At 41.1% G+C, this 20,827-nt stretch overlaps 1 protein-coding gene across 1 annotated transcript; it reads left to right on the forward strand.

Annotated features, from left to right (window-relative positions):
* The first annotated feature begins 9,913 nt into the window (after positions 1 to 9,913).
* LOC115417598 (uncharacterized) lies at positions 9,914 to 20,247 on the forward strand. Its single transcript, XM_030131616.1, is given in 11 exon segments — positions 9,914 to 10,016; positions 10,149 to 10,249; positions 10,341 to 10,613; positions 10,715 to 10,808; positions 10,927 to 10,994; positions 11,095 to 11,328; positions 11,423 to 11,560; positions 11,867 to 11,929; positions 12,141 to 12,203; positions 12,298 to 18,517; positions 18,520 to 20,247. Coding segments are annotated over 11 exon segments (9,081 nt in total). The 3' UTR covers positions 20,244 to 20,247.
* Positions 20,248 to 20,827: the final 580 nt, after the last annotated feature.

A 20,827-nucleotide genomic window follows, 5' to 3' on the forward strand; every position in this document is an offset into this window, starting at 1 on the left:
GCACATACACACAGTAGGGTTTCCAAAATAAAAGTCTCATTTTAAAGGTGATGGTGGCTTCAGCAGAGGGTCGCTGGTGTTCTGTACAGATGTAAGGAGGATAGACACTAAAGGATGGGAACTGGTATGGGGACGGAGAGGTGTGAGTGGAGCTGAGGTGTGGAGGGTCACAGGAGGCGGATCGCAGGGGAGGCGGATCACGCGGGGGGGCGGATCGCGTGGGAGGCGGATCGCCCGGTGCGAGGTCCCGCCCAATGCTGCTTGCAGCTTTAATTATTAGGGACCGAGCCGAAAGGTAAGGCCCTCTCACACAGTGAGAGGCCTTGCCTGCAAGCAAGGCCCTATTGTTATTCGTTCGTTTTTATATTATTATTAGGGACCGAGCCGAAAGGTAAGGCCCTCTCACACAGTGAGAGGCCTTGCCTGCAAGCAAGGCCCTATTGTTTTTCGTTCGTTTTTATATTATTATTATTATTATTATTATTATTTTTCCGTGACGCTTTAAACTGGAATTTGCCCCCCTAAACATGCTCCAAAACTCACCAAATTTGGCACACATGTCAGGCCTGGCGAAAAATTTGATAAAATGTAAAAATTAACCCCATAGGTGCCAAAATGGCCTCTCTAGCGCCACCTATGTGAAAAAAATGGGAAAAGCCCTAGTGGCCACTAGGAATGTCGTACAGACATGAAACCAGTGCCAAAATTCTTGTTGGATGAAGCACTACAAATCATCCACTGACACTTATGACCTAACTCAAACAGGAAGTTCGCAATATGCCTTTCAATATAAAATTTCTAAAACTAACTCCGATGACACCGTTTGTCATATTGACTTCTAAATAGCATCAAAAGATAGAGTGAAACCTCCTCAAAAAAGTAATCTCTCACTTTTTCCGGAACTGTCTTAGTTTTTTTTTTACAAGCCCGCAAAGTTGTGATGTTTGGAACTCATTTTTCACTTTGCAGTTTTTCCTGACATGTGACATATCTACACGTTCATGGGAGTCAGCACAATGCTCACATGCAAAAATTTTTGAGATAGGATGTACGGTTATAGATTTATAACAATTCTTTTATTTTCATCCTTTTTCCACTTTAGACTGCCATTTGACCCCCTTAACATGCTCCAAAACTCACCAAATTTGCCATGTATGTCATGGCTGGTGAACACTTTCATACAATATCAAAAATTAACCCCTTGGGTGCCAAAATGGACTCTGTAGCGCCACCTATGTACTAAAAAACACACAAAATCTGCCCTAGCAGCCAGTAGGAATGTCACAGAAACATGAAACAAATGCCAAAATGTTGGTCTGATTGAGCCCGACAAATCATACACTGACACTCATGAGCTAACTCCAACAGGAAGTTGGCAATCTGCCTTTGAAAGTTACTCTACGTTTCTGCAATTACTGCTTATTCATTTCAGAGTTTTGACATAAAAGTTAGACCTCATTGAATTCCCACAAGTCTGCAGAATCCAAAAGTGAAAGAATTTTTCAGATACGACCTACGGTTATGGAATTATAGCGATTTTTTGAAGACTATGTTTAGTTTCACTTTTCCAAATGGCAAAATCCCTATAAAAGTCTTGCTGGTGCACATTTTCACATGTCTCTCTGTAGTGCAGTGGTTCATGTAGCTGCCTATGGAGCTGAAGGACCCTGGTTCAAGTCCCAGGTAATCCAAAATTTTTTTTTTTTTTATTTTATTTTAAAACAGGTTTTACTGCATTGTATTGTGGATATTGGAAATTTTGCACACATTCAAAAGTACACGGAGTACATTTTTTCAAAATAAAACCAAAATTAAGAATAATACAAAATGTCTATTACATAACTTCTTTTCATTTTTATGACCAAACACTCAACTGTTTGTACAATGTTTCTTCATTCAAAAGTACTCTTTCTCACAGACACACATCCTCACACAATAGGGTTTTTCCAAAATAAAAGCCTTAAATGTGGTAAATCATCACTTTTATACTCACTTATTCATACAATTTCAATTCATTTTTCAAACTGATTCTTTCTCTCACATTAAAAACAAATGCACATACACACAGTAGGGTTTCCAAAATAAAAGTCTCATTTTAAAGGTGATGGTGGTTTCAGCAGAGGGTCGCTGGTGTTCTGTACAGATGTAAGGAGGATAGACACTAAAGGATGGGAACTGGTATGGGGACGGAGAGGTGTGAGTGGAGCTGAGGCGTCGACAGTCACGGGTGGCGGATCGCGGGGGAGGCGGATCGCCCGGTGCGAGGTCCCGCCCAATGCTGCTTGCAGCTTTAATTATTATTATTATTATACTTCCGTCTCTTTCAACTGGATTTTGACCCCCTAAACATGCTCCAAAACTCACCAAATTTGGCACACAATTCAGGCCTGGTGAAAAATTTGATAAAATGAAAAAAGAAACCCCATAGGTGCCAAAATGGGCTCTCTAGCGCCACCTATGTGAAAAAAAATGGTAACTGCCCTAGTGGCCAGTAGGAATGTCGTAGAGACATGGAACCAGTGCCAAAATATTTGTTGGATGAAGCACTAAAAATGATATGCTTACAGTGATGACCTAATTCAAACAGGAAGTTCGCAATATGCCTTTCAAAATAAAATTTTCAAAACTAACTCCGATGACACCGTTTGTCCTATTGACTTCTAAATAGCACCAAAAGATAGAGTGATCCCTCTGCACAAAAGTGGTCTCGTAGCTTAGTCTTAACTGTCTCAGTTTTTTTTTTACAAGCCTGCAAAGTTGCGATGTTTGGAAGTCATTTTTCACTTTGCAGTTTTTCCCCACATGTGACATATCTACGCGTTCATGGGACTCACCACAATGTTCACATGCAAAAATTTTTGAGATAGGATTTACGGTTATTGATTTATAACAATTTGTTTATTTTCATACTTTTTCCTCTTTAGACTGCCATTTGACTCTTTTAACATGCTCCAAAACTCACCAAATTTGCCATGTATGTCATGGCTGGTGAACACTTTCATTCAATATCAAAATTAACCCCTTGGGTACCAAAATGGACTCTGTAGCGCCACCTATGTACTAAAAAACTCACAAAATCTGCCCTAGCGGCCAGTAGGAATGTCACAGAAACATGAAACAAATGCCAAAATGTTGGTCTGATTGAGCCCGACAAATCATACACTGACACTCATGAGCTAACTCCAACAGGAAGTTTGCAATCTGCCTTTGAAAGTTACTCTACGTTTCTGCAATTACTGCTCATTCATTTCACACTTTTAAAAAAAAAATTATACCTCATTAAATTCCCACAAGTCTGCAGAATCCAAAAGTGAAAGAATTTTTCAGATACGACCTACGGTTATGGAATTATAGCGATTTTTTAAAGACTAAGTTTAGTTTCACTTTTCACAATGGCAAAATCCCTATAAAAGTCTTGCAGGTGCATTTTTAACATGTCTCTCTGTAGTGCAGTGGTTCATGTAGCTGACTGTGGAGCAGAAGGACCCTAGTTCAAGTCCCAGGCAATCCAAAATTTTTTTTTTTTTTTTTTTTTTTTTTAAAACAGGTTTTATTGCATTGTATTGTGGATATTGGAAATTTTGCACACATTCAAAAGTACACGGAGTACATTTTTTCAAAATAAAACCCCAATTAAGAATAATACAAAATGTCTATTGCATAACTTCTTTTTATTTTTATGACCAAACGCTCAACTGTTTGTACAATGTTTCTTCATTCAAAAGTACTCTTTCTCACAGACACACATGCTCACACAATAGGGTTTTTCCAAAATAAATGCCTTAAATGTGATAAATCATCACTTTTATACTCACTTATTCATACAACTTCAATTCATTTTTCAAACTGATTCTTTCTCTCACATACAAAACAAATGCACATACACACAGTAGGGTTTCCAAAATAAAAGTCTCATTTTAAAGGTGATGGTGGCTTCAGCAGAGGGTCGTTGGTGTTCTGTACAGATGTAAGGAGGATAGACACTAAAGGATGGGAACTGGTATGGGGACGGAGAGGTTTGAGTGGAGCTGAGGTGTGGAGGGTCACGGGAGGCGGATCGCAGGGGAGGCGGATCACGCGGGGGGGCGGATCGCGTGGGAGGCGGATCGCCCGGTGCGAGGTCCCGCCCAATGCTGCTTGCAGCTTTAATTATTATTATTATTATTATACTTCCGTCTCTTTCAACTGGATTTTGACCCCCTAAACATGCTCCAAAACTCACCAAATTTGGCACACATGTCAGGCCTGGTGAAAAATTTGATAAAATGAAAAAAGAAACCCCATAGGTTCCAAAATGGGCTCTCTAGCGCCACCTATGTGAAAAAAAACGGTAACTGCCCTAGTGGCCAGTAGGAATGTCGTAGAGACATGGAACCAGTGCCAAAATATTTGTTTGATGAAGCACTAAAAATGATATGCTGACAGTGATGACCTAACTCAAACAGGAAGTTTGCAATATGCCTTTCAAAATAAAATTTTCAAAACTAACTCTGATGACACCGTTTGTCCTATTGACTTCTAAATAGCACCAAAAGATAGAGTGAACCCTCTGCACAAAAGTGGTCTCGTAGCTTAGTCTTAACTGTCTTAGTTTTTTTTTTACAAGCCTGCAAAGTTGCGATGTTTGGAAGTCATTTTTCACTTTGCAGTTTTTCCCTACATGTGACATATCTACGCGTTCATGGGACTCACCACAATGTTCACATGCAAAAATTTTTGAGATAGGATTTACGGTTATTGATTTATAACAATTTGTTTATTTTCATACTTTTTCCTCTTTAGACTGCCATTTGACCCCCTTAACATGCTCCAAAACTCACCAAATTTGCCATGTATGTCATGGCTGGTGAACACTTTCATTCAATATCAAAATTAACCCCTTGGGTACCAAAATGGACTCTGTAGCGCCACCTATGTACTAAAAAACTCACAAAATCTGCCCTAGCGGCCAGTAGGAATGTCACAGAAACATGAAACAAATGCCAAAATGTTGGTCTGATTGAGCCCGACAAATCATACACTGACACTCATGAGCTAACTCCAACAGGAAGTTGGCAATCTGCCTTTGAAAGTTACTCTACGTTTCTGCAATTACTGCTTATTCATTTCACACTTTTAAAAAAAAATCCCTATAAAAGTCTTGCAGGTGCATTTTTAACATGTCTCTCTGTAGTGCAGTGGTTCATGTAGCTGACTGTGGAGCAGAAGGACCCAAGTTAAAGTCCCAGGCAATCCAAAATTTTTTTTTTTTTTTTTTTTTTAAAACAGGTTTTATTGCATTGTATTGTGGATATTGGAAATTTTGCACACATTGAAAAGTACACGGAGTACATTTTTTCAAAATAAAACCCCAATTAAGAATAATACAAAATATCTATTGCATAACTTCTTTTTATTTTTATGACCAAACGCTCAACTGTTTGTACAATGTTTCTTCATTCAAAAGTACTCTTTCTCACAGACACACATGCTCACACAATAAGGTTTTTCCAAAATAATAGCCTTAAATGTGATAAATCATCACTTTTATGCTCAGTTATTCATTCAATTTCAATTCATTTTTCCAACTGATTCTTTCTCTCACATACACTGACACTCATGAGCTAACTCCAACAGGAAGTTGGCAATCTGCCTTTGAAAGTTACTCTACGTTTCTGCAATTACTGCTTATTCATTTAAGGCTTTTGACAAAAAAGTTATACCTCATTAAATTTCCACAAGTCTGCAGAATCCAAAACTGAAAGAATTTTTCAGATACGACCTACGGTTATGGAATAATCAGATTTTTTGAAGAATAGTTTTACTATTGTTTGTAACTTAGAAAATAACCATTTAAAAAATTTTCTGGTCTCTTAGTAGTTATCTGTGTAGGTAGAATAGTGGTTAGTGAACAGGTGTACTCCACAAGACCTTTTAAGTTCGATTCCCAGAGAGGGTTAATTTTGGGTTTCCTGCACAGTCTGTTTTCATGATCTGCTTACTTATTTCAGACTTTTTGTTCAACAGATTATATATGGTCACAACACTTTCAAAACACCTCCTGTCTTAGAATTTTTAAGATAACATGTATGATTATGGATTCAACAGCAGCTTTTCAACAGTGGATCCTCACAGTCACTTCTCTGCTCTGCTCTGCTCTGTGCACGAGCTGTGCCCCTCCCACAGCACCGCAGCACCGCCTTATTTGGTTCAATGGACAGAGCCTGTGTCCTGATTGGCTCAGAGTCGAATGCTTGGAGCATCTATAAAACAGTGCAGGACCGTTACCGTCAGACTTCTGTCTTTTTGCTTGTGCGTGGCTGTGCAGTAAACAAGTGGAGACAAAAGTGACATCAATTCATCTGTGGACTTTTCATCTCTGGACTTTTCATCTGCGGTTTTTGGATTTCCTTGGAGTTTGGGATTTCCCGACTGGACAAACGGTGAGTACATATCGACTAAAAACGGGCTTTTAAGTGAATTTCTTGCAAGCAGTAAGTGTGTGTGACAGATATTACCATGTAGCTTGATCTTAGCTCTTTGTGTATTGATTCTATGCCAAGCTGAAGTGATAATGCTTTGTATTTAAAGGTTTTTGAAGTTAACATTTAAGAGAATAAATGTGTATTCTGCCTCTACTGTTTTTTTCTGGCTTTGTGTGTCCTGGTGCTGAGCGAGTGTTTGCTAACTGCAGGCTAACACATTAGCTCTTTGTTCTGAGGTGCTAGCCTTTGTGCTAATATGCTGAGTGTTCGTTTGACATTTTGCTTTTGTTTTTCTTTATGGGACTGTGGATGGATTTGTTGCCATTTTATTGGGGTTTAATGTGTAGATATGTGGAGTTTAAGTCGTGGGTCACGTTGTATTTCTGCCTTGAAAACCTAGGCCGAGCTGTAAGCTGTTTGGATAGTGATTGTTGAGTAGTATATTTCACAGAAAGTCTGTTTTATTTACCAGACTTATTTTGTAATTGACGTGCGCTTTGCTGTGGCCTGTCTTTTCCGCTGTCGGCAGATATCTGTATGAGTTATGGCGAAGTGGTGTGGGTGTGTGCATGATGCAGTGTAAGTAATTATGCCTTAATTTGTCTGTATCTAGCTGTTATAGCATTACTCAATTTGTATTTGTTTGCAGTGTTTCTGATGTTGGTTAGTGTGATTTGAGTGTATTAAGAATATGTAGAATCTGTTCACTGATTTCATGTGACTGTTAAATTGGCGTTAGTGAATGTTTCTCAGCTTAGCTTGTTCATTTTGGTACGCTCACTTGTAATAAGAAGTGTTATACTCGCTGCCCAACTGCAGACCATCCATGTATTTGTACTGTTTACTTTTACACTTTGACTCGCGTGCATTGTATTGATTGTAATTTGGCATGGGAGCTCCACGCGTTCAATTCATACAGGTGTTGCGTCCTTACTGTGCATGTTGCACTATTTGTCCACTAGAGGGAGCCAGAGACCAGCAAATATTTTTGGATCGCTTGTATGCATCTCTACTGTGCTTTTTGTATTCCAGTAGGCCCTTTTCAACCAAAAGCCCAGGAACTTATTTACCAGGAACTTATTTGGGGTAAAAAAGTTCCTGGTAATTGCGTTTCCACTGCACCCCAAAGTTCAGGGTAATTTATTCAAATCAGGTTGATGATGTATGAGGGAGCAGTAACAGAAACTGAAGTCCAGTTCATGTCCATTCACAAAACAACCCCTAGGTCAATAAAATGACACAGCACTGAAGTGGACGGGTTGGGTTTAAGGTTTTACTGGTTGTTGAATCACTTAATCCATCTGGAATACATTTTAAATGAAGTTAACCTTCATTACATATCCTTAATTTGTATTTAAAAAATGGTAAGACTTGTATTTTCAACTTCGCATTCCTTAAACTAAATCACAGAGTATATACACAGTATACATACAGCATACACACAGGATATACACAGTATGTAACACAAACATCAAAACAGACCAAATCAATTTAAATTGAATAACAAAAAAAAAAAAAAAAAAACACAACACAAATTCCTCTGCCCCTGCAAGACATATTTACCTTAAATCATGCATGTGAACTAAAATAATTGAACACATATTGGTCCCTGGCCAGCTGCCCGCTGCGGTCATCAGGGAAGATGGAAGGATTGTCCCTGTCCATGTGTGATGCACTTTAGATGGATTTCTTGCCATTTTGTTGGGGTTTAATGTGTAGATATGTGGAGTTTAAGTTGTGGGTCAGGTTGTATTTCTGCCTTGAAAAACTAATATGTAATCAATATTTAATATTAAACCAGGAGTTTTTCATCTTCAGTGTAGCTCCTGCTTAAGCATATCTTGAGTGTGAGTCTGAATGTAATATTAGACCTTTATTCTGTATTTAATTCTATGCTAGTATGGTCATGGCTTATGCTAGTGTCATTCAGCATATACAGGGTGGGGAAGCAAAATTTACAATATTTTGAGGCAGGGATTGAAAGACAGTGTATGACCAATTAGTTTATTGAAAGTCATGAGAATTTATTTGCCACAAGAAAATGTACATAATAGAAAATGTTTTTATTCTACGTGTCCTCCTTCTTTCTCAATAACTGCCTTCACACGCTTCCTGAAACTTGCGCAAGTGTTCCTCAGATATTCGGGTGACAACTTCTCCCATTCTTCTTTAATAGTATCTTCCAGACTTTCTGGTAATAGTTTTGCTCATAGTCATTCTCTTCTTTCCATTCTAAACAGTCTTTATGGACACTCCAACTATTTTTGAAATCTCCTTTGGTGTGACGAGTGCATTCAGCAAATCACACACTCTTTGACGTTTGCTTTCCTGATTACTCATATGGGCAAAAGTTTGTGAAAAGGTATGGATAATAGTGTTAGGTATGATTATGACATCAATATATGTTTGGTTTCAAAACAATTGACGTAGTGCCTGCTGAGAAAAAACAACTAAATGTTCATTGTAAATTTTGCTTCCCCACCCTGTATGTTTATGCTAGTATTATTAAATTAGCGAAAGTGTCAGCACCTTTTGCCTGTTCTGTTTTTCAGCCTATGTGGATACACTGTTTAATGTCATGTTGGCCATTTTCTTCCTAATGACAATATACTCAATGAGGATGCTTGGTTACTGGTTAGCCTAGTCTTGTAATGGGAATGGTACTCTTTCTTCATGTCAGTAAAAGTTAAACAATTTATTACAGCTTTACATCAGATTTTGTTGACTATTTTTCCAGTATATATTCTGTTGCACAGATTCTAACAATCATAGATTAGGGGTTGTTGTTGAAGTAAAACAATGTGCAGCTAATGTTTAGTAGCAGTAGTCAAGTCATGTCATGCTGATATAAATTGATGTCTCTGAAGTAATTTCCCTGTTTGTTTGTTTGTTTTTTTTGTTTGTTTTTGGGGTTTTTTTGCATTGTTGAGTGAATCTGTCTGTTTATATTTCCCTCATATTGACAGGTTAGGCTGAGTTGTGTTATGCTACCTGTTTTCTGTGATTGGTGAAGAAAAGGATTGTAGTTAACTTATCAAAGTTTTGTGACTGTTTTCATTGTTGAACACGAATATGTATTCTTTAATTCCAAGTTGAAGATTTGCCTCTGACCTGAGATTCTTCAACGTTCAGATTCCTTCACACTACCCCGTTACATTTTCATACATCCATCCAATTTACAAACTACAGATTTGTACACAAACTCACAGAAACACACAAACTTAGACTTGAACGACACATAAAACACACCTAGACACACACACACACAGATGCACGTTTGTTGTAGAGTTCTTAATATTCGTGCAAAGGTGAGTTTGAACATTTATTGGATTGCTGAGGTCAAAAGCGGGCTGTAGTTTTTTTGTGAGTATGTGTGGAAAATTTCACTGTGATTTATGTGTTTTACCTGTGATGGTTGAATTTGATTTGTCTGCGTTTTTTTTTTTTAGATGCCGCGTGCCAAGGGCCACAGGCGGGCCCTGGCCATGAAGAAGATGAGGGCAGAGCAGCTGGATTGGACCCCCCAGCCACCCGTCCCTGAGTTTGTTCCCCGTATGTGTCAACCAGTTTTTTAAATTTTTTATTGTTATTTAAAATATTCATTTTTTAAAATTCCTTATTCTGAGCCTTTCTATGTATTCTAAGTACATATTTAAACTCCAGTCTTTTATGTTGATTATACAGGGCGTGGCACTGGCAGCCGTCACCCAGTGAGGAGATGGCCAACTTCCCACCTGACCGGCCGTCAGGTGAAGTTGGTCCCTCCAAGACACCTGGAGAAGAAGGTATCATGTTTTTTATTTTCGAAAGACAATGCTGTTTATTATGAGTTATGGTTGGTGTGTCTGTTCTAAAGTGGCGTGTCTGTTGTTTCAGATCGTGTTCGTCGTTGGAGACTCCCACCTGAGGGCCGTGGTCGATGAGGACGTCGCCATCCCGGAGCTGCCTTTCTGTTTTTCTTTTCTCTCTGTTCCAGGTGGAGTAGCAGCTGACCTTAGGATGGAGGTGAGACACCTGACCGTCCCCTGGACCCCTGACCTCGTTTGTGTCTGCGCACCGAGCAACAACCTCACAGGTAGTCGTACTATCGGTGAGGCAGCGGTGGACTTCGACGCGCTTCTGACGACGGTCCGCAGCCGCTGGCCCAAGGTGTGTTTGTTTTACAAGTTCTCTTGTATTTGTTTGAAGCAGGCGGTGTGTTTTTTTTTTTGTTTTGTTTTGTTTTTTAATGCTAAAATGTCTTTCTGTAGGTGTTTGTTTTGGACTTCCCTTCACGGCTGAACATCCCCCTGGACCTGCAAGAGCTGCTCCGTCAGGAGTACCACCGGGTGGCAGCACGCATGGGTATGTTGAAGCTTTGGTCCTGTTCACAGGCATATTTGTTGGAATGTATAATTCAACATAAAAATTTATTGTGTGTAAATAACAGCAGAACTCATGACATTTTTCTTTTATGTGTTAGGTCTCCCATACGTGGCTGTGGCGGACCACCTGTCAGTGAACTGGCTGAGCCTTTGGTGCCCTGATGGCGTGAGTACAGAATCTCTCATTATTACACCCAATTTCTGTTTTTCTGTGGTATTTCATACATGCATAGAGTCAATGTGTTCTGTGTTTGACTGTTTTCTAGGTTCACCTCAGTGACACCGATGGCATGCCCATCCTGGTGGACCTGTTGTGTGATGCTGCCTTCACTCAGCTTGCACCCCCTCCATCGGAGCCTACCGCCTCTCCTCAGACGCCCCCCCATCCCCGGACGTCACCCAGTCCTCAAGTGGCTCCCAGGGTGGTGGTGACTGGACCAGAGCCCCTGCCCCGTCGGAGGCACCCCCGGGGGTGGACTGTGGTTGGACAGGAGGGAAAGGTAATATTTGGCTCTGAGTCACTTCCTGGTTGTCATTTTGAATGTGTAAAATAAAACTCCAGCATATAACTAACTCATTTTTTCTGTTTTGAAGGCTGCAACACCGCTGGTGCAACAGTCTGATCCCATCCCTTCCAACGCGTTGTGGTTCAGCAGTGCTATGTTGGATGCTATGGAGCAGTTCGCTCCTTCCACTGGGTCTGACGGCATTGCTGTTCCACCATCCGGCCAGGTAATGTTAAAATATTTTCCTTCTTATTTATTGTTACTGTTACACACAAACACAGTGGTACATTATCATTTGTAAATATCTGAGTGTTTGCTCCTCCCCTGCTAATTTAACTTTTTGCCTCTCACCTTCATGTGTGTGGTCTATAACATATATTTTTTTTTTTTTACAATTGGTACTTTGATTAGGTTTGTGTGTTTGAAAAAGTTAAAACAATGCATTGAACTGAGTAATTGTTTGGTTGTGTTATTGTACATTTTCATATGTTAAAAGACAGACTCTACAAATGTCCATCTTTTATTTGTTTAGGCTTCCCCTGGGAAGCATCGAGTGAGAGGTGTTGCCACCAGGCATGCCGGACGGAAGCGGCAGGTAGATATTTTGATTTTTATGCTGGTGTGGAATTTGTAAAAACAAGTTAAACATATAATGTATTCATTTGAAAGAATTGTGTGAATGGACAGCAATGTTAAAATGTAAAACTGCATGCATTTGTATGTCTGTTTTTTGTATATTTTGATAACACTCACCTCAAACAAGTGACTATGTTGATTTAACATTGTTCTGTAATTCTACTTTATAGGTGCGGTCATCACCTTCACCTGCCCATGTGGTTGCCTCCCAGCCCAGAACAGTGTTGGTCAAGGTCTGTATAATTTTACTTATTTATTATTGGTAGCAGCATTATTTCTTCTACTGATGAGTTTAGTAGATAAAACACTATTTATACATTGTGTCAGGGGGAGGCGGAGATGCCAGTGGTCAGTCCGGTCCCAGAGGTTGTGAGGGACCAGTCCGCTGTCCAGGAGGGAGCTCAGGTGCCACAGAAGATCAGCAAAGGTAAGTGTGTTTCTGTTTCTTTAGTTACTGTTCCTTCTGTCTGTGTCCCTCATGTTAGTGCAGCTCTGTCTGACTGTGATCACGTGGCAGTGACCAGGAGGGATCATGAAGGGATTAGGTTAGTAAAGGTTGTGCGTGGATCTTTTCACCAGGGAGACTCTAGGTTTTTGTATAGAGGAGTGCAGTGTATGGCCATTGCCTTAGTCAGCATAGCTAGACACATGGTGAAAAGCGTGTTCTCGTGGGAGAGACTCGATCTGGATCACGTGTTGGTTGAAGGTGATAAATTGTATTGCGATTTGCGTAACAAAAACCTCTTCAGCCACATGTCTAATCTGTTGTCTGTTCCAGATCTTCCCAAGGTTTTTCCAGTAGATAGGCCAGAGTTTAGTGTAAGTTGTGGTGACACATGGTCAGGTGAGGTAGGTGTTGCATCAGGTGAATGGATTGACGTTGGGGTGTACGTTAGTCTGCAGAATGGTTTGGAGAGAATTTTTAGTCAGTACAGCACTTGTCTGCTGACACTTTGTGGTAATACGTCTGCCATCATCTGTGAGGATGGACAGTTTGCTGTGGTCGACAGTCACTCTCGCAGTAGCTGTGGCCTGGTACATGGTGACGGTACCAGTGTAGTTCTACATTTTTCGTGTCTGGATGACCTGCATCAGTATATTTGTCGTTTGGCAGACAGTCTCACTTCAGGTGAGAAGCTGTTTGAGCTGTCTGCCATTAGTATTAGTAGCATTGTGGGCCCAGCAGTGTCAGGTGTTTCTGTAGAGAGTTGCGCCGCTGAGATGAGCTCTGCTACAGCACCAGGGTTTAGTGAGGTCTTTGTTTGTGCAGCCCCCTCTGTATCTGAGAGTGGGGCTGGTGTAGAAGTGAGCCCAGCGGTGTCTGGCATTTCTGTTCTCACCTTTTCCGCTGACGTTAGCAGTGGCTCAGAAACGGAATTCACAGTTACTGATAGTAGAAAGCGCAAAATTGTTTCGCGCACTTGTGTGTCGAAGAAATCAAAGTGTTTAGATAGAACTGCAGTCAAGTCTGATGTAGAGTTTGTCAATGCAGTTAGGAATGTAGAGCTGGTCTTCCGTCCCCTCGGTGTAGATGTGTGTCAGTCTCTGTGTAGTCAGTTAAATATAGATTTTATGAAAGTCGGTGGTCTGGTGTGTAGAGAGGCCGGGTATTTAGGTGTTCCCTGTAGAAACGAGAAGATAGTTCCAGATGGGAACTGCTTCTTCAGAGCTGTGTCTCAGGCTGTTAGTGGTTCGCAGAAGAACCATCGCAGGATTAGGCTGGCTGTTTGTAGTGAGTTGCAGCGTAATGCTGATAGGTATCAGAGTCTTTTGAGGACTGGTTATTTGTCTGTTTCGGAGTATGTTAAACAGTCCAGAATGAAGTATGTAAACACTTGGGCCACAGAGGTGGAAATCCAGGCCACTGCAGATTGGTTAGGAGTTGGTGTGTGTACATTTCTTGATGGGCGTTGGTTAAAGTATAGTTGTAGAAGTAAGTGTTTGTCATCAGACTGCATTTACTTGGAAAATGTCAGGGGGGAGCATTTTGAGTCTGTGGTATGTGTGTGTAAGCCTGGGCAGCAGGGTTGTTATGGGTACTGTACAGTTGGTGAGGAGACAAGCTACAGTACCAGGTCAACAGTGATAAATGTCATTGACAACGTATGCTCAGACAGAGATTATGTTGAGGTTGTAGATGGTCGTGGTGCGAGTTATGATAGTAGTACTAGTAGTAGCAATGTGAAGTCCAAGTATTTGAGGCAGAAGCAAAATCAGTCTGAGAAATGTGTGTCACACAGAGAAAGACATAAGTTATACTTTAGAGAGATGTACAGGAAGAATGTGATGTTCAAGGAGAAGAATATATCGCGGAGTATATTGAAATACAGGGATGACAGTCAGCATACGGACAGACTTAAAGCAATGAGCGTGGAGAAATACAGAGATAATAGTCAACATAGGGACGGAGTTAAAACAATGAGTGTGGAGAAATACAGAGATGATAGTCAACATAGGGACAGAGTTAAAACAATGAGTGTGGAGAAATACAGAGATGATAGTCAACATAGGGACAGAGTTAAAACAATGAGTGTGGAGAAATACAGAGATGATAGTCAACATAGGGACAGAGTTAAAACAATGAGTGTGGAGAAATACAGAGATGATAGTCAACATAGGGACAGAGTTAAAACAATGAGTGTGGAGAAATACAGAGATGATAGTCAACATAGGGACAGGGTTAAGGCAATGAGTGTACAGAAATTCAGAGACAATGTTAACCATAGACAGAAGGTAAGGCAAAATGTCAAACGATATTACCGCAGTAATTGTAAATATAGGCAGCACGTTATTGCTCGCGTCAGGTTGAGTCGGAAGCAGAGGCTCGAGAGGTCAGTAGATTTTGGTTTGGTTATGGAGCACTTTTTAGAAAAGGTCAGGGATGGACCAGATTTTGTGTGCTGTGTTTGTCATAGGCTGATGTTCAAATCTCAGGTGCTGACATGTGACAGGGAAGTTTATGCCGCGAGTGTAGCAACAGCTGGCATTGCAGATAATTGCATTAGTGAGCATTATTTGCATAGTTGTGATGAGAGTTGTGTTGAGCCCTGTCACTTAGCTGCGTGTAGAGGTCAGCTGTGGATTTGTTATACGTGTCATAATAAGATTAGTAAAGGTGAAGTCCCAGCTGAATCATGGAGAAATAACCTCGATCTAGACCCCATTCCTTCAGAACTGGGATGTCTAAATAGCTTAGAGCAGCACCTGATAGCTTTACACATCCCATTTATGAAGATGTTAGCGTTGCCTAAAGGTGGTCAGAATGGTGTACATGGGCCTGTAACATGTGTTCCGGCCAACATTGTACAGACCACCAATGTCTTGCCGCGGTCCAGTATGGAGGGGTCTCTGCTTCAGGTTAAGTTGAAACGTAAACTGACCTATAAAGGTCACTACGAGTATCAGTTTGTTGATACATTGCGTGTAAGGCGGGCGCTAGAATATTTGAAGAGGACAAATGCATTGTATAAAGACATTGAATTTAACGAGGAGTGGATAAATGAGTTTTGTAGGCAGGCAGATGGTGAGCAAGAAGAGCCTGAACCTGAGGATGAGGATGTTCAGGTTCAGTCTTCTCAGGTTGAGCAGGTTGTTGGAGAGGGTGAGGTTAGCCAGGCTGAGGATGTTGCAGCAAATGTTGATGATGTAGATGAGGAATCAGCAGACATAGTGCAAGATGAACTGTTACATGATAGACAACAGCACTGCATGTTTCAGGACACTTGCTTATTTCCTGTAGACATCGGGCAAGAAAGTTTAGACCAGTATTTTGAGGATATTGTGAGTATAGCGCTTGCAGAGGGAAACAGTCCAGTTAGGATGCTTTCTGACCATTTGAATGAAGCAAAGTGTTTCCCGGTGTTGTTTCCTCTGAGTACTAAGACCTTCCATGATAGTCGCATGCATCATTTAACATTGTCGCGTTATTTTAATAATAGGATCATGCATGCCGACGGCCGTTTTGCACGGAATGTTGAGTATATTTTTTATAGTCAGTATATGTCTGAAATGGATCAGGTTGTGTCGAGTGTTTCTGTTGCGATGCGTAAGGGTAAAGGAGGTCAGAAGTCTCAGAGGATCAGTGTGAGCATGCTTCAAGACGAGAAGTCTTTGAAGCAGTTTTTGGAGTTTGACGACGGTTATCGGTTCCTTCGGCCCATACGTGGAACGCCAGCCTTTTGGTCTTCTGTGCAAAAGGATCTCATTGCGTCCGTGAGACAGTTAGGTATTCCTACGTTTTTTGCGTCGTTTTCGTCTGCAGATCTGCGCTGGCAGAATCTCCTTGCCAGCATCCTGAAACAGGAAGGCAGAAGGCAGACGGTAGAGGATTTAGAGTGGGCCGATAGGTGTGAGTTGTTGCGTCGCAACCCAGTTACAGCTGCGCGGCTGTTCAATTACAGATGGCACTGTTTTTTGAATGAAGTTCTCATGTCTCCTGCTCAACCAATTGGCAAGATTGTTGATTACTTTTATAGGATAGAATTCCAACAGCGGGGGTCTCCCCATGTTCATGCGCTGTTCTGGATCGAGGGAGCTCCCCAAATTTACAAAAACACAGATGAAGAGGTTGCAGAGTTCATTGACCAGTATATTACATGTGAGCTACCCTCAGACGATGACACGCTATTGGACATCGTGTCATCAGTTCAGACACATTCGAAGAGACATTCAAAGTCGTGTAAGAAAAACAAAACGCAATGTCGTTTTAATTTTCCAAAACCAGTTTCTGCACGCACATTCATCTGCAAAATCGAGGAATGCCGTTGTGCACAGAAGGCAAAGGAGACAGGGGAACCTTCTGATTCAAATGACAAGCCATTGTGCACGTGTCGGGAGGATTTAGATAAGAAGATGCCTAAGGAGCTAGCTCAGTCCATTCTGACTAGAGTTAAAAATGCCATGGAGAGGGAAGAGCCTTTTGCTAGTGTAGAACAGTTGTTTGCCAGTGTGGGCATTAACCAGGCAATCTTTGAGATGGCTTATAGGCGGTTGGAGAAAAAGAATAGGGTGGTTTATCGACGAGGGGTAAATGAAACTTGGATTAATCAATATAACAAGAATTTGCTTAAGTGCTGGAATGCTAACATGGACATTAGCTTCGTCACCGACGCCTACGCAGTCATCATATACATCGTATCGTATATTACGAAAGCAGAGAGAGAAATTGGCCTGTTATTGAGCAATGCCCAAAAAGAAGCATCAAAACAAGGAAATCTCTCTGCTAGAGATGCTATGAAAAAGCTCGGCAGTGTATATTTACACAACAGAGATGTCTGTGCTCAGGAGGCGGTGTATAGGCTAACGAACATGCATTTGAAGGAGTGTTCCAGGAAGGTTGTGTTCGTTCCAACAGGGAACAACATTGTGAAAATGAGTTTGCCCCTCGGTGTTTTGTTGCAAAGGGCATCCTCTCATGGTATTGGGTCAGAGGATATGTGGATGACTAGCATCGTAGATAGATACAGGAATAGGCCCGATGGTGATGTGTTTGACGACATGTGCATTTGTACTTTTGTGTCGGAGTATCGTGTTCTCACCAAGAATGAAAAATCTCCAAACCAAATTCAATTGAAAGGCGGTTTGGGATTCATCTTGAGGAGAACACGATCTCAGTTTGCGGTTGTGCGGTACATGCGTTTTGATTTAGAAAAACAGGAGGAAGCCCACTTTCAGAGTCTGTTGCAGTTGTTCCTTCCTTATAGAGCTGATTCAGAGCTCAAGCCCGAAGGCTTTGCGCTCTTCAAACAGTTCTATGAGGAAGGGCAGGTGACGTTGGCTGACGGCTCCGTGCGTTTGGTGCAGGATGTCGTCGATGAGAATAGGGCCAAGTTTGAAGTGGACTGTCCTCATTTAGAGCGCGCTCAGGAAATTGTGGAGAAGTTAAATGGTGTTGATGAAGATGTGTGGGGGGAGCTTTGTCCTGAGCAGGAAGTCGAACGTTTAGAATGCTTAGAGGACAGACAGCAGCAGCAGCAGCAGGCGGAGATACAGGATGAGCAGTTGGTAGAATCTGAAGAAAATGTCCCCGATTTGTTTGTTGGTGGTAGACAGGTAGCTCAGTTTGAGAAAAACACCACCATTTTGTCTAGGACTGAGGGTTTAGCCTTGATTCATTCTCTGAATGATACGCAGAAGGCTGTTTTTGATAGGATTAGGAAGTGGTGTTTAGATAAGGTGATGGGTAAAAACCCTGAGCCTTTGCATGTGTTTTTGACAGGTGGCGCAGGGACGGGGAAAAGTCATTTAATCAGAGCTATCCAATATGAGGCAGGGAGACTGCTGTCAACACTTTGTGATCGACCAGATGCTATTTCTGTTTTGTTAACAGCTCCCACAGGCGTAGCTGCATATAATTTAAATGCAGTAACAATTCATCACGCATTGAGTATTGGTAAACAGGTTAGCTTACCTTACATTCCTTTGGGTGAAGATAAGCTAAACTCTTTGAGAGCTCAATTGAGTCACCTCCAAATTCTAATCATCGACGAGATCAGCATGGTAGATCACAATCTGTTGGCTTATGTGCATTGCCGGTTGAGGCAGATTAAGCAGGTAAAGTTAGTGTCATAGCTGTAGGGGACTTTTATCAGTTGCCACCCGTTAAAGGGAGGCCTCTGTACACCAGTCAGGTGGGTGTGGACCTGTGGTGTCATTTTAGTAAGGTGGAGCTCACAGCAGTCGTTAGGCAGAAGGATAGTGTTTTTGCTGAGCTGCTGAATAGATTGAGAGTGCGTTCGAAGAAAACCCCCTTATTGAATAGTGACATTGCGCTTTTAAAGTCCCGTGAGACAGGGGAAGAGACCTCGGCTTTGCATATCTTTCCAACTAATATGCAAACCAGTGAGCATAATCTTAAACGGTTGTTTGCAACTTGTCCAGATTATACCACTATAGAGGCTCAAGATTTTATGAACAGTAAGAAAACGGGCAAATTAGAGGAGATGGTAGGGCATCACAGCAGAGCATCGTACACGTGTTTACCCGAGAAATTGTGTTTGGCTCGGAACGCACGTGTAATGCTTTGCAGAAACATTGACGTTGTAGACGGTCTGGTCAGTGGAGCATGTGGAACTGTTACTCATATTGAGTTTGGACAGGACAAAGGTTTCCCTCTCACAGTTTATGTTAAATTTGATGATGAAAAAATTGGCTCACAGAGGAGAAAGCAACGTTCACATGCTGCAGTAGAATGCTGTAATTATACTGCCATTGATCCCGTTCAGGAGTCGGCCACTGCACGGGGTGGTCTGCGTCGTCAGTTTCCTCTTAGGCTAGCGTGGGCTTGTACTGTACATAAAGTGCAGGGTTTGACTGTAGATGAGGCCGTTGTTTCGTTCGATAAGGTGTTTGCACCTGGGCAGGCGTATGTAGCGCTTAGTCGTGTCAGGGCTTTGTCTGGACTCGTCATCAGGGATTTTAAAGAGAAGGCCATTTACTGCAAGGACACCATAAAGGAGGCCTTGGATAGCATGCCTCCATTTCTGATTGAGCAGCCACAGCCTTCATTAAATACACACAGTTTCTCTGTGTATTTAATGAACGTTCAAAATTTAAGTCGCCACCTGTCCCATTTGGTGTCTTGCACACAGCATTTACAGCCTAACTGTATTGCTGTGACAGAGACGTGGCTCAGTGCACAATCCTCAACAGACAGTGTTGACATTGACGGTTACATTTTCCACAGTCGTCCTCGAGCCTTGTGTTACAGCAGTAGTAACCCCAAATTGTCTGAGCTTAGGGACCTAGAACATGGTGGAGTAGGCTTGTATACAGCAGGTGATTTGGACTGTGAGATTCTGCAGGTGCCCGATTTGAATTTGGAGTGTTTGGTGTGCCTGTGTAGCAAATTGAACATCGTGATGGCAGTAATTTATCGTCCACCGTGTTATCCAAATTCATTATTCAAACAGAATCTGGGGAAGTTACTAGATTGGTTGAATCCAATCAGTAACACAATTGTTATAATGGGGGATTTTAATGATGACATTTTGAAAAGACCATCAATTTGTAAATTTATGGGCCAAAAAGGATATATTCAGCATGTAACACAAGAGACAACAGAGAAGGGGACACTGATTGACCACGTTTATGTCAAAACAACACGGTATGATGTGGATTGTACAGTGATATCTGCGTACTTTAGTGATCACGAAGCCATCTGGTGTGGTTTTCGTGTTAAAGATCAGGATTTATTAGAAGATGTAGATTTGCTGTTTGCAGAGGAGTTTGAAGATTTAGAGGGTTTTTTCGATGACGAGTCCGATGTAGAGTAGATTAGGTCTGATGGTTGTTATGGTTGATCATGTTTTTACAGTTTGAGTAGGTGTAATTGATTATTTTTTTTATGGGTTGTAAGAGGAAACTGACTATATATTAATTTGTTGCATTTTAAATGTGTAAGTCTGTCCAGCTAGGTTGTGTGGTTTGTGTTTGTGTAGGGACAGTATATTTGATGGTTTTTTATATCTGGTATTTGTCGCTATTTATTCTGGCAAAATGTTGCCAGTCTCTTGTTAATTAATGAGCTTGATGCAAGCAAGAGACATAAACTTAGATCTGGTTGTTGTTGTTATTGTTGCAGTCGTTTATGAGTAGGTGTAGTTTTTTATATATATGGTTTTTAGAATAAAATGACTATGTGCATATTGCTTTGTTGTTTCTTAAATGTGTAAATCTGTCCAACTAGGTTGTGTAGGTGTTTTTGTGGTTTATTGGATGCGTGTTGGGACAGTACATTTATTGATGGTTATTTATATCAGGTATTTATTGGTATTTATTCTGGCAAAATGTTGCCATTCTCTTGTAAAATAATGTGCATGATGATTGTTGCAGTTGTTTATGAGTAGGTTTAGTTGTT

The sequence above is a fragment of the Sphaeramia orbicularis genome, chromosome 4 (genome assembly GCF_902148855.1).
Source record: "Sphaeramia orbicularis chromosome 4, fSphaOr1.1, whole genome shotgun sequence".
NCBI classification, from domain to species: domain Eukaryota; kingdom Metazoa; phylum Chordata; class Actinopteri; order Kurtiformes; family Apogonidae; genus Sphaeramia; species Sphaeramia orbicularis.